Here is a 14,065-nt window from a genome sequence, read left to right as displayed (position 1 = left end):
CTTTTACTTTCCAGTTTTTCCTTCCACTGGAGGCGAAAGAAAATCTAATGAATTTATTTTTTTTTCTATATTCCAGATCTTTAATCTTGAGGACATATCTTCACAATGGTAAGTAATATAACAACTTTGAGTATTGTAAATGTATTATTATCATTGTTATTACTATTATCTGATGATAGTACTGTTATATGATAATGATTTATGGGTTCCTGCATAGACGAGGCTGCGCTTCATCCAGGAGCAGGACATTGTACGCACTTTATATATATATATATATATATATATATATATATATATATATATATATATATATATATATATATATATATATAAAGCACTTTGATTAGTCTGAACCAGAATATGTAATGACATTATGGGATCAGAAAGAATTGCCTTACTCCAGCAAGCGTTAAACTTTTGTCTGTAATTTGCCATTGCTCTTTGTTTATCTGTCATTTATTGCCTACTAATTAACTCAATGATTGTTAGTTGGCTTATCATTAGATACATTCACTGATCAGCTGTTACAATACTTAACTCAGTGCGATTGGCTGCCTCATAGTGTTGATCTGATTGGACTCTTGAACCGTTGTTTGCTTAGTCACTTTTCTTCCACAGAGGTTCCGATTTTGCTGGGACGTAGACTGTCCAGATTGGCTGCTGGCCGAGATTGCCACGCTCTCCAAGCTGGTAAGGACCCCAAATAAACTAGACTACATGATGGTTTTATGGAACTAATCTTAATGTACATGTTATTGAGAAACAGTGGTTTGACATTTATGATCTGTATTTGCTGTTGCTATGGTCGTGACCATGATGGTGTGGTCAGAGGATGGTGGATATTGTGGTGATGGTGGTGGCTGGTGGTTCCAATTTTCAACCTCACACGGGTGTTCCTTTCCACAGTCGTCTGTGAAACTGCGTCTAGTGACGAGCACGTTGGCCAAGAGCTGCTGCGGTGCCGCCCTCCCTGTAAGTACCCACCCTCGGGCCAGCCAGCCCTCGCTGTATTTGCTTTGCCCTGTACTGGGCCACATTTTAAAGCACCCTGCTGTACAGACAGGGTCGGCCCTCACTGTAAGTACTCTGCCCTAGGCCAGCCCTCACTTTAAGTACCCTTCCGTGGGCCGACCTATACTTTTAAGTACCTTCCTTGGTGGCAGCCCCTGCTGCAGGTACCATGCCTTAGGCCAGCCCTCACTGTAAGTACCTTGACGTTGAGCAGCCTTAACTGTAAGTAATTTTCCCCTGAGGTGTCCCTCATTGTAGGTTCCTTCCCTGGACCTCCCTTCTCTGTTTTCAGGGAGACCCACATCCTTTCCATCCTTTTTACCACATGTAGCACTTCCTTCAGGCTGGTCAGAATCACATGACACGTCTGCTGTCTGCTGTTCTTTTGACATCAAGTATACCTATAATTTTCCCACAGTCACTTGATTTCCGTACTTGTATATTTATGGGTGATGTTAAGTAGGCAGATTGCTCATAAAGTTACTATGCAGTATAAGTTTTTAAAATTGAGCTATTTACTGAGTATTTTGTGAATGTAGCCACCTATGAAACCAACTTTTTTAGGTTCTTTGCTGTATGGATTTTTGTACCGTAGAAAATGTAGAGCTATACCGACATGTTTTGGCTCACTGAAATGCTGTCATTTTTTGAATAACTTCAGTATTGTCCCATGTAGACAAAAGTCATGTGATATTTAGAGTAAGGGGCCTTGCCATTCAGTGTGATATAGAAAGGAAAGCTCTCGTATGTGCAATATAAATTTGAGCAATTTACTAGAGAGGGAGACGACTGTATAACAATCCTTGTGAAGACATAAATACTGTGCATTAACAACTTGTTACTCGTGCTATAGCCATGAGCCAAAAGCCACAGATATTGATTACAACTCTTGTTTTGATATTTCAGTATGAAGTGGTCACCAAGCTTGCCAATGATGCTAAACTGGGTAAGTTTCTCTCTTAACAGGTGAGAATGTTTGATCACCTGATTTGATTTGTAGTGTTGATATTTGTCTAGCCTCATACTTTAAACTCATTATCTGTTTTACAATATCTATTTATCGGTGTTTTTGCAATTATATGTTTCATGAAGTGTTTTGCCTAAACTCTGTTTTTCGTGAATGGGAAGGTAAAAATCAAACATGCTTCTTAACTTCTCTTTTTTTCGTTTCTTTATGAGATTCCATGATATGTTATGCTTACTTTCTTCTTGAGATCCCTGGATATGTGGTGCTTGCTTGGATCTGACAGCATATCCATATTTACATCATTGTGATTTGAAAGTCTTAAAGTAATTATGATCCAGAGTGTGCATGTCTAAACACTTGATTCCTTCTTTGCAGTTCATCCCTTCTAAATCTTTATCAGCTTTGTTTATATATGAATGTGCATCCTATGATTGTGTGTGTTTTTTATGCCTATAAAGGATCAGCAGCACTGTATCCTTACTCCTTTGTTGTCACTCAGTGTTTTACACCTATTGTAGTAACTAGAATTTTTGAGGATGCCATTGTAGTGCCTTAAGTACTACATAAGTTTCACTGTTTCCTGTTTCTGCCTGTGTGTTTGCTCAACTGTGTTTTAGTAGAACCATGTGCATGTGAATGAGTGATAATTGGTCCCTCTCCATTCCATTTCATCTTATCTGTATCTAAGCTCCATACTACTGCTCAGCACACCATTAGCATGTGTTTTTTATCCTTACCCTAGCGCTCACTCTGTCAGTTCCCCTCACCTCTCACTTGAGCGCTTAACTCATCATTACCATGCAGTTTAAACCCCTCTACCCCCATCCCAGCACATATATATATAACCCTCTCTTCAGCAACAGACGGCCTACAAACACAAGAATATATGCTTTGCTTCTTCCCACAGATGAGAGCGAGGCCCAAGCAGCAGTAGCTGCTATAAGATGGGTGCTAGAGAGTGCTGCTGGTGCTGCTGTAGCTCCCCCTGTGTTGGACTCTGAGTTACAGCAACTAGGTTTGCCAAAGGAACATGCATCTGCCATCACTAGAGTATACAGTGAACACCAAGCTCAGCTCCTAATCCAGCTTAAGAATACCAGCCTTCAAGGTTAGTCTTATTTATGCTGGTCGCTGGCCTTTTCTTTCTAATCATGAAAACTTGGATGTAAAACTAAAGACTTTCATGATAACATGTACTTATCTTTGTATAGGTTTGTCTTTGATTTTTACTATTTATTTTAACAGTTCTGTTTGGTCCTTACTTGAACTTCTGGTCAGATTTAGGAGGTGTTATCCTTGATAGATGATTTTTTGATAATATACATGCTTGCTGCAGGCTGGGCAGTACCTGTCTGATTGTTGATATGACCCTCAGAAGCACTGTTTAAAAGAACAGCAGCCAGATACCTCAAAAAAATCTCTCTGTAAAGATATATTTAAATAGGGCTGTGACAGTAGACCCAGTAATAGCACACACAAAATCTGGAAAACCAGATGAATATAGATATCTTGGTCCACCGATTCATAACTAGGTATTTAATTGTTAAAGAAGATTTAACTCTCACTATTATTATAACTGTATTTGCGATAGACAAGCACATAACAATATGATTTATTGCATCATCATTAAAACTACTATTATTACTATAATTCTATTTTATACCTAATTCCTTTCCCTGCCATAGAGAGGTAGTAGCATCAGGAAAATTCAAACAGCAACCTCATTTGCACACAGCCATTCTTTAGCTGTCATGCAGAATACACCAAAACTAGAGCCCACAATTCACAGCCAAGCCACACTAATCACAGCATGGTTTGTCCACACCACTTCATAATCCTGGCCCAACCCATTGACAGCACATTGCCCCCACATACCAAATCAGTCCATTTCATTCTATCTAGTGCATTCTTTTCATCCTTTTGAAAGCTCTGAACATGATATCACAGAGTCTTCCTTACTCCATCCTTCCCTCTCCTTGGTCTCCCCTTCCTCTTGCTCATAACATGTCTAACACTTATATCTTCTTTGTCAGTCTTCCTTCTCGTATCCTTTCCTAGTAACTGAACCATTTCAGCACAGCTGGTCAGCAGTCTCAGTCAGACTGTTTTTACCACCACATCCTTCCATGACACTTACAAGATCCTTCAAATCATGCCACATATCATCCTAGGACATTTAATTTCCAACACATCTACCATTTATCTTTCCTTTCCATTTGAGACCCAAGACTCCCATGCAAAAAATGCTGTTAGAACTACTATGCCCTCATTTTTTCCTTTACAGACACTGACTTCTCCTTCCACATGCTCTCTAATGTACCAATACCTTTGGCTTCTTTCACGGTGTGGCTGACTTTAGCCACCATGTTTCTGCTCTGCCATGTTGAAGTTCCAGATACCTAAAGCATTCCACTTCATCCAGGACTTTCCCATTCAGACTTACTCAAACTGTTGTGTCTCAGCCTATCTTTACCATACTTTTCTATATAGAATTACTTTTGTTACCTTTTTTTTTGTTTCAGTTGGAAGAAATGTTAGCTGGTCTTGTCAAGTTGTGGGTGTAAATGTGGGTGAAAATCTGAAGCCAGTGGTACAGCTGAGTCTTCAAGAGGGGACACCCAGTTGCCCCTCCACCACTGTGAACATGACACCTGCCCAACTGTACGCTCTTATTCATGGTAAGTCTTATTTTTTACCACCAAAGTCAACATTCTTTCCTCCATTATGCATCTGTAATAAAGATTAGATGTCAGAAATCTATAGAATCTCTGCTTCTATAATTCGTAAACTCCCATGATTAATGGTCTAGCACATTCAAAATTAATACAAATTTGGAGCATGAGTTTTCAGTAAATGATTTTAGTGAATATTAATTACATGATTTATTCGATATATAGGTGGATGCATTCATACCCTTTACACTGACCTTGATGAAAGGAGGACATTTGACCTTTTCATAATGCTATCCATTGTATTCTTAGAATATATCTCGTGCTTTTTAGACTGCAATAGAGAAAAGTTTATCAGTTTTCAAAGCTTACATTTTTAGGACCTCATCCCTATTATATGGATCAGAAATGTATGAACCAAGCTTGTATTGCATCACTGCATGATCTGTATAACTTTACCTGAGATATGACATTACAAGAAGAAACTTCTTAAAGCTGAATGCTCATGATAACTTGTACATTATTTACCTTGGAAATTTGAAATGCAACACTAGAAGTCTCAAACCATACAGTAGTCATATTTACTGTATAATAGACTATTTTCCAACACTACTACATATAAAAGTTTTGGTAGCCCTTTTCTGCCTTTTGATTTAGATTTTATTTTTCCTGAAATTTCATTTCATTGATAAAACCATATGGGATTCAGGACAGAATTGTTAAAGTTGGGGAAATAGAGAATCCATAACATAAATGTAATTTTTACTAGAGTAATTGAAAGTAGTACTCTCTCTACACAGAATGTGTATGTAAGGCTTATGTACACTTTTCATTTTCCAGAGCTGACAGAAGCAAGGCAAGTAATGGAAAGCATTCATTAGCAAGATCGTCTTGCTTTCAGTGATGAGGTTGATCTACTTAGTGATGAATCTGGAGGAGGTAAATGTGGTTACATATCATCATAATATCTGAGATTTAGTTTGAAAGCCAATGTAAGAAATGTTTGGTAGTTATACTAAATAGTTAGAGTTTGTACTATTTAATGTAGAATTTATTTACCCTAACATAATCAAGAACTGTTGTAACCAAATGAAAGTCAAGCAGTTTTCTGCAACACCTCATCCGTACCTTGCTTCATACAGATCAAGGTTCTGTGGATTCAAAACATGGACATAAAATACTTCAGGAACCTTGCCAGTTCCATGCCCAGACATCTACAGACATTAATCAAGGCCAAAGGAGAGATGACATAGTACTAATATGTAAGTTTGACATCACCATGGAAAATATATGAGGGTGGACAAATTACTTTGTGAAAACTATATTAACAAATTCTTGATAAACATATTTTCACCAAGTCTACAGTAATCAAATGTTAACCAGAGTATTGATTGTTATATTACTGATCAGGTTTTATCTCATTAGCTGACCTGTTCTTTGATAATGTGTAAATTGGGTTGCAGTTATCACATACTGACTTGGATCGTAGATAACCATTTGTTATTCAGGTCCTACCTAATCATGTGTAACCAGGTCCTGGGTAAATATACATCAAATGTAATTATGTGTGAACTAAGTTCTATGTAAATGTGATGATCATATCATGGGCAGTAGTTAATTTAATAGGTTCCTGGTTACTATAAATCAACAAGATTCTACATAATCAAGTGTTAACAAGAAACTTTCGTTATCCTTTTTTTAACAATTCTGAGTGGCGTTACCATACTCCCCCTGCATGAGGTTATACTGCTAGTGAAAAGTCTCTTTTGGCAAGGCTGTATCATTGGGAGTACAGTCTCGTCAAAGAACTTGCTTCAAAAGAGTCTGCACGTCGTTGGGCTTCAGGAACCTTTAGAAGAGTCCTGGGAAACACTAAAATTCTGTCATAGAAATTGGTCATCGGTTGATCATGAATAAATAGAAAAACAGATCTCAAAAGTCATGGAATTGAAGTTCTGGATAACCATATGTTTACCAGGTTTCTTGTAACAATATTACTTTTGTTCATAGTGATTAATACTTACTGGAGTTAAGTGAAAATGTGAATTTGAATTGCTAAGAATTTATATTGACAAGTTTGGATTACTGAGGAAAATAAACCTCCAAACCCCAATCACTTTATGAAATATTTATGGCAACCACTTTGATTATATTTTTTACAAATATAAAAAATTCCATTTATATCATAAGCACAAGAAACTCCTAGTTTCATTCAGTCATTCAAATAGTTACAAGTATGTTACGTCTGATCCTTGAAACTTTCGTATGATGTGAAAACGTTAAATAGTTTTAAAGTTATAAGTGCATATTTCAACTTCTTAACAAATTAAAGCTCCGTCAACAATTAGTGAATGTTTTTGTCCCCACAGGTTCATTAAAGACGTACTCTCATGTAATAAGTTTTTTGAAAGAATTTCAGAAACTTAACTTCCATTCCATTAATATCTACTTTACATCTACTAGTTTTGAAAGATAGTTGATTATTGCTATAGCGCTAATTCCAGTCATTTCATTGTCCCGATGAGGTAGGTTTGGTATAAAAAAGAAATGTCATATTTCTAATTTATGTTTGATTTTCTGGATTTTTTTGTTACATTCATAATTAAAAATGTATTCCAGTATTTCTTATATTCTTTTTCCTCATGAACTGTATTGGCCAAGGTTAGTTGAAATTATGTGATAGCTTTACAGTGTTGCAACTCTCCACCATCTGGTGGCAATTTGATTACTGTAGCATGATAAAAATAAATCATATTTTTAATTTGATTTTGATGGAGTTTTGGATTTTTTTTCAGCTTAGTTCATCTGTCCAGAGAAGTATGAGTCCAACCATGGTACTGCTAGTTTTAGTCAGGTGGATCTTTTAAGGTATCTTTATATTACATTTCTGTATATTTACAGTATATCTGTGTGATTGTTACTAGCACAGTTCATCATAGAAAAAAACACTGAATCATCACGTCTTTCTATATTCACATATTTTCTATAATTACAACTAATCTTCAGAAAAGTGTCATTTACACCCTTTACCTTCGTATCATTCAGGCCTTCATGTTAATGTTCATTTTTTTTTTTCGTACCTGACCACTGTTTCCTGTGTTAGTGTCTGAAGTAAACCATGGAAAGGATTGTGGGGCCTGGTTGTGGATAGGGGGCTGTTTCAGTGCATTACACATGACATCTACAGAATGGATGTGAACAGATGTGACCTTTGTCTGTTACTAGATCTACCTCACTAATGCAGGAAACAGTGATCAAGTATGAAAAATATATATGTATGGGTTTAACCTATTTATCGTAGTGTCATATAGACAGTGAACTGATTGGCTTTGGTCAGCTATGGAAGCATTGCAACTATACTTCAAACAGAACTTTTACTTTTCTGTCTTTTTCATTGTTTCTGCATTCTTTTACCCATTTCTCTTTCATATCATTTTTATATCTGTATTCTCCCTTGTTCATTATTGCTGAGACTACTTTCAGTCTTTTCACACTTCCTGGTTTCATGCTGAATAAGTGCTTTCTCTTGCACCTAAATGCGCCGAAGTAACATGTAGATATTCTTCTGAAAATGTTTTGAGAATTGCTTTTGGGTTTTCATCACTCCATTGTGAAGGTAGTTAGCTGCTGATTGTTTGGAAGACCTTTTGTGCCATCATGTTATTATATTGGGAAAAGTCGTGCTTGACACAATAAGATTAACATCCAGCTTAGGCTAGGGCAGATGAGACCACTCAAGGGGAACTCAGATGAGTCACAACAATGGGACCAACTCTCCCACTTCAGGTATGGAACAGCTTGACTTCTGATATGCTGTGCTGTAAGTGGAAGAGTATTATTCTTGGTCTAATTCTGTCAGGCTTATCTTGGCTAGGCTGGATGTTTTTATCATTCACCCCTCTAGTTAAGGACTGGAATTGAAGTTACAAGAACAATGATGGTCCTCGTTATAGGATGAGAGTTTCTGTCAACTGGTGTCAACTGGTTGCCTTTAAGAATTGCTTATAGGTTGGTACCATTGAGTGTAGCAATGAAGTAGAAACTGAAGATGATATTGACACAAAAGTCTTTGTCAGTTTAGCTGTGGACATTTCATTAGGAGGATGATGGAACAGCTGAATTACCTTTGATGAAGCTATCCCAGGTGTAGGAAAATTTTGATGAAATCTTTATTTACATCATCCATGCAGCAAACAATGACTGCAGGCCCTCCTGTGACTTCCTCAAGAACTTTCTCGCCAAGAGTATCAAGAAGCACTGGGAGAGATGACTCTCTAAGCAGATAAGCAACTTCTTCAAGCTTATAGCTCATCCTCCATGCCAGTGACAGAGAAGCTCCCTACTGACATGATACTCCCACCATATGCTTTTTCTTAAATAGTTCTTCTTCATCTCTGTCTTACCTATGCAGAGGATTGTAACTTTCATACCATCTGATCTGCAGAATCTCTTTTCTGTGATTTGTAAAGCAACTCGGTCACTTGTGGAGTAGGATGTGAGGCATTGAGGAATGTTTTCATGTTCAGTGGGGTCAGTTTCGATTGATTTACTTATTTCTTTGTAAATAAACTCAAGAATGTCACATGCTGTCCTTTAGAAAACAAATGATGTTTCCCATAACTTGGACTTGTTCCCAGAGCTGACCCTTTATATAGATGCTAGTACTGTATAGATGCTAATTCTGATAGAAAAGCTGAATGTATACAGATTTCATGTCTTGTCCAGACTTTGTATTGTACCACACATCAAAAAGGAAGCCCAGATTACAATAACTCAGGAACTGTTAAAACATTCTCTAAGTTGAATGTAAACAGTTTACCATTGATATCTAGTTGGTTGGGGAAATCTTGGTAGTAACTAGAAAGGCCAATATTCACAAGCAAATGTGGCATGTCTACCTGCATGTACACTTTGAATTTCTTTTTGCCAAGACTGGTAAAGATCACTTAGTGAGTTTCACCAACATTGGTTGAATTAGAATGGGTTAAAGGCTAAAATTGTAATCATTAATGATCTTTGACTGTTTTAGATTAGCAGATATTTCCCAAATCGCAAATTTATTTTTGCAATGTATGGGACTTGTGGAAAGGTACTTGTGTGCAGACTGTAATTTCGTTTCAGTTCGAGCGTTGTATACTCATTTCAAGAAATTTGTAAAGAACAGATCCAACGGATTTAACCCAGCTTCAAAATAAACTCGTTTCAGTGAAGAAAGCAGTATTCACCAAGTGTCAAACGTGAGTGCCTCAGGTTACTCCAGTTTGACCTTTTGAGAACACAAATGGAGGATCGAGCTAACACTGATTCATTTTTTACAGTATATGATAATTCTGATTCTAGTAAAGATTTCCTATGAATGAGGTGTAGGTGGCTCTTGAGATCCTAGAGAGGCTGTAATCCAGGCCCTTATATATGTTCCTGCTTCGTCTGCCTCCTCAACCTTAGTCTTCCATTTTCCCTTTTTCAAGTTATTCTACTATGCAATAAATTGATCAGTATTTTTTATGAAGATATCTTGTCGCCCCACAGCTTTGTAACACTGTAACTTCCAGTAAGTTGGTGAGAGATGATGATAAGGGTGACTGGATAATGTTATTGGGGTTATGTTACCTTAGAAACTTCATATTCCACCTGATGATTTATATTCATTCAGTACTGTTAGCCTACACTAATTTTATTACTTTCAAGCCAACAATTTTAATCCCAACAAAAATTGGTTGGGAAAGTATGGCTGTGTTGCGTATGTTGTTGCTATTTTGGCAATTAAGACCTTTTTTTTCATTCTTGCATCTTGGGTGTGTAATATGCATGTGTCATTAAGGTTATAGTAAAATGGTTGTAATATGACACTGTACCACATGAAAGAGTTGGCTAGAATGAAAATGAAATGATATATAGGCATTTCAAAAATGCAATGAGTTCTTAAATTCTTCAATGAGAATGGTGAATTCATTGGTAGTTACATTTAGATATTCAAGAAGTGGATGTAAAAAGAGGAAACAAAGCGACATAGATAATTATAATAGTTACCCAAGCCACAGATGCATGATTGTTTTCTATGCATCTTTAAAGAAAAGAAAACGTATCATGTTCATGGTAAACTATAATATATATAACGAACGAGCCTTAACTAAATACAGTACTGAATAACGAAAGACGGGAAGCAGTTAAACATGATCGTACTTCATTAAGACAAATTCAAGAGGGGAAAATTAATGAATTACGTTATGTAGGAAGTAATTACAGAGATTCGCATAGATCAGGTAAATTATGAAGATGCTGACGATGAGCAAGTTTATATCAGTTTATACTGATTTCACAGACGATAAAGTTCAATAGACAGTTAGAACTAATGTATCATACCATATGTATGTATATATATATATATATATATATATATATATATATATATATATATTATATATATTTATATTTATGTGTGTGTATATGTATATACAGACCAAGAGAGTTCAGTTTCAACTACTTTGTAGCACTAGCTATACATCTATAGAAGTTCTACCTGGAAACCAATGATGTCTCGAGCTTGATACTTATAAAGGTTGCAGTTTAGCTCCTCCGGTCGCTCCTCCTCTATTCTTAGATCACGTAAAATTTCAGCTGTTAGAGAATGGGTAACCTTCTTCTGTAAGCTATGTTGGTGAAATTCCGGATTCTGATGGGAACATGTGGGGAGGGGGTGTAATAAGTCTTTACGAGAAAACTGAAGGTTATGTAATGCACCAAACTATTCGTAAATGTGTCTATTTCCATAAATTGGTTATCAGACAGCCTGTTGTTCTGTTTTTATACGGATTTAACATCATAAGAGTTTACACGTTTGTCAGAAGTTGCCAGTACTTAAGAATAAGTATATATTTCTCTTTTATACAAAATATTACTTATAACATGCTCATTGATTCCTGGGATTTTACTGAAAAATAAAAGTTTTCCTCAAAGATATCTACTATATAGGTGCAGTACTTGTGTAGTATTTCTACGGACGTAATTAGTTTTTAGATTATAACTCCTCATAGTTTTTGATTAGTTTTCGTATCAAATAGCCTTTTGATATACAGTGGACAGTGAGAGTTACGCTAGTGTGTGATGGTCTTACCATGAATGGAATAGGCTCATAAGAAATGGAAGAACAATATGAGTAAGATTTCCAGTTAATGAATCATGATCATTTATTATTTATTGCTGACTTACGATCACCCCATTTCAATTTGTATATAATTAATCTTGCCTGGAGGGAATTAACTCTTGACAGATAATAGATTGATACAGATATGCTCAACATTTCAGACATAAAAAGATGTAGACGATGTTTTTTAGTGTCAGGCTCCTAAATAGAAGTCTTAAACACTTCACAGATTTCTAACAAATTGACTGATTTACTACTCTCATCATTTGTAAAAGTCTAAATGTCTAATCGTATGTTATTTAGGCTCCATATCGCCTGTGAACGTTTTAACGAATTACGTAAAGATAACTGATTTCATGTTCTTCACCTTCGGCGAATTTCAAGCAAACTTTTCCTGTTTCTTGTGTTGAAGCAACGTATAACATCACACGTCACAGTTGTCTACGTCACAATTGGCTATTTCCTTGTCGTGTGTTACGTCACAACTGGATATGTACGTCACTTGTTTTTGTTATCTTGTGTACAGCAGATAACCTGGCCATCGATTCTCAACTTATTGTCGCTTATTCATATTTTGGTTTTACTGCCACCCTAAGATCTTGACTTATGTGTATAGCTGTTTAGAAACGTCACACTTGTGCCTGGCACGGAAAACGTGAATATTCAGAACCATGGAGGTAAAGGTTCACTACTGTTGTTGGCACTTGTAATTCTCGCAGCATTTGGATTGTAATTGTGGTATAAATTCTCTCTCTCTCTCTCTCTCTCTCTCTCTCTCTCTCTCTCTCTCTCTCTCTCTCTCTCTCTCTCTCTCTCTCTCTTTGGACATATGAAGTTGTTTGAAGCCACTCAGATTCTTCAGTTTCCTGTGAATTTGAGATGATAATGTGATGTAAAAGTCTTGTTTGTGACCTTTTATTAGGTTCATAGTTCTGATAATGTAGTTTTACGTAAGATATAAATGTGACTGTAATGTTACTAGATATATATTGTTCATGTGTTGTTTGGCGGATGGCCGCATGTCACCATATACAATTGATTTGGTAAATTGTGTAATCATTCTGTACATCCATATCTTTTTATGTCTCTGTTACCTAATGCTCTGTGCAGTATAGAGGTTCCTTCTGTATCCTGATCGACATTTATACACATGAACTTGAGTTTAGTCTTTAATCAGAAGCAGTAAACAGTAAATAATAGTTGGTTTTCAATACAGGTTTACAGTTAAAACTGTCAAGTCAAATTTTTGCCAGCAGTAACAAGTAGCGTTGAGATGTTTCTAAAGTCCAAACAAATTCCAGAGATAACTCTTGTAAACGTAGATAATGTCTTGGTTTATATATAATGCTTTATATATGAATTATTTCAAATATGATAGAAATGGGTAGTACCGGGAGTACTATTGCAGATCCTTTTTAAGACCCGTACTTAATACGATAATGGGTTGCAAAAAAAAAGGTGTAATACGATAATGGGTGGTAAGAATAATGGTGAGTTGTCTCAGTATTTGATACCAGGTTCTGTTAAGGGCGATCGGGATTATTTTTTCCCTAACTTGTTAAGTTTAGGCTATCCCAGGGTACGAGAAAATATCCCAGTTGCTCTGTTTGTCCCACACGTATTTCCGGACGGTGCCGCTTGTACGGAACAGTATTGACTGCGTATTTTGTACTGTAAGATCATTATTTTGAATACCACTGATAAATTGCATTATTCTAGAAGCTTAGTATATGTAGTTTTATCGCTTTTAAGGGGACGTGTGTGGTGATGATTATCGACATTTAACAGTATGTTGATTGATGTATATTAAAAAAAGATACAGGAATTCTAGAAATACATATAAGTAAATGTTATGGAAATGCCGTGACCTTTTGAAATATGTGAAGGTGTACTAAATGGTATTAGACTGACAAGAAAATGGTTGTATCCTTATGTATGATGATATGATGACAATGAGGCAAAGAATATATGATGAGTATAAGTGTGAGGGCGTCCTTATAGCATTCCAACACTTGCAATATATCAATACGTCTTATTATTATGAAATCAAATCAAAGAATATATAGCTATTACCACACCCTAACAAAGAGTAATAATACTATATAGTACACCTTCTGCACATTTGCTAGAATGCTGATGTAGGTAGGTTTAGCACAGTTATCATACCCAAAAATAGACTGAGGATGCCATTGAGTACACCTTCCTACACAACCATTTTAATTGGTGGTTATGTAGGGCGACTGGTGTGGCGGGTGTCGCGGTGTGGCAACAGTG

General features: G+C 36.3%; 1 protein-coding gene across 4 annotated transcripts in view; it reads left to right on the top strand.

Moving 5' to 3' along the window:
- Positions 1-7,610, top strand: part of LOC139758690 (COMM domain-containing protein 4) — a 77,015-nt gene extending 69,405 nt beyond the window's left edge. For 3 of the 4 annotated variants that reach the window (XM_071680318.1, XM_071680319.1, XM_071680320.1), the window contains 7 exons: positions 77-108; positions 619-690; positions 907-972; positions 1,918-1,957; positions 2,886-3,086; positions 4,501-4,656; positions 5,488-7,268. In XM_071680318.1, the coding sequence (XP_071536419.1) occupies positions 106-108; positions 619-690; positions 907-972; positions 1,918-1,957; positions 2,886-3,086; positions 4,501-4,656; positions 5,488-5,528 (579 nt within the window). In that variant the 5' untranslated portion in view covers positions 77-105 and the 3' untranslated portion in view covers positions 5,529-7,268. Of the gene's footprint in view, positions 1-76; positions 109-618; positions 691-906; positions 973-1,917; positions 1,958-2,885; positions 3,087-4,500; positions 4,657-5,487; positions 7,269-7,442 lie in introns of those variants that run through there. The other variant, XR_011714908.1, reaches the window with a different exon arrangement.
- Positions 7,611-14,065: the final 6,455 nt, after the last annotated feature.

This window comes from Panulirus ornatus, chromosome 31 (assembly GCF_036320965.1).
Source record: "Panulirus ornatus isolate Po-2019 chromosome 31, ASM3632096v1, whole genome shotgun sequence".
NCBI classification, from domain to species: Eukaryota; Metazoa; Arthropoda; class Malacostraca; order Decapoda; family Palinuridae; genus Panulirus; species Panulirus ornatus.
The sequence above is the reverse complement of the archived record's forward strand: the minus strand, read 5'-3'. Positions and strand labels throughout refer to the sequence as shown.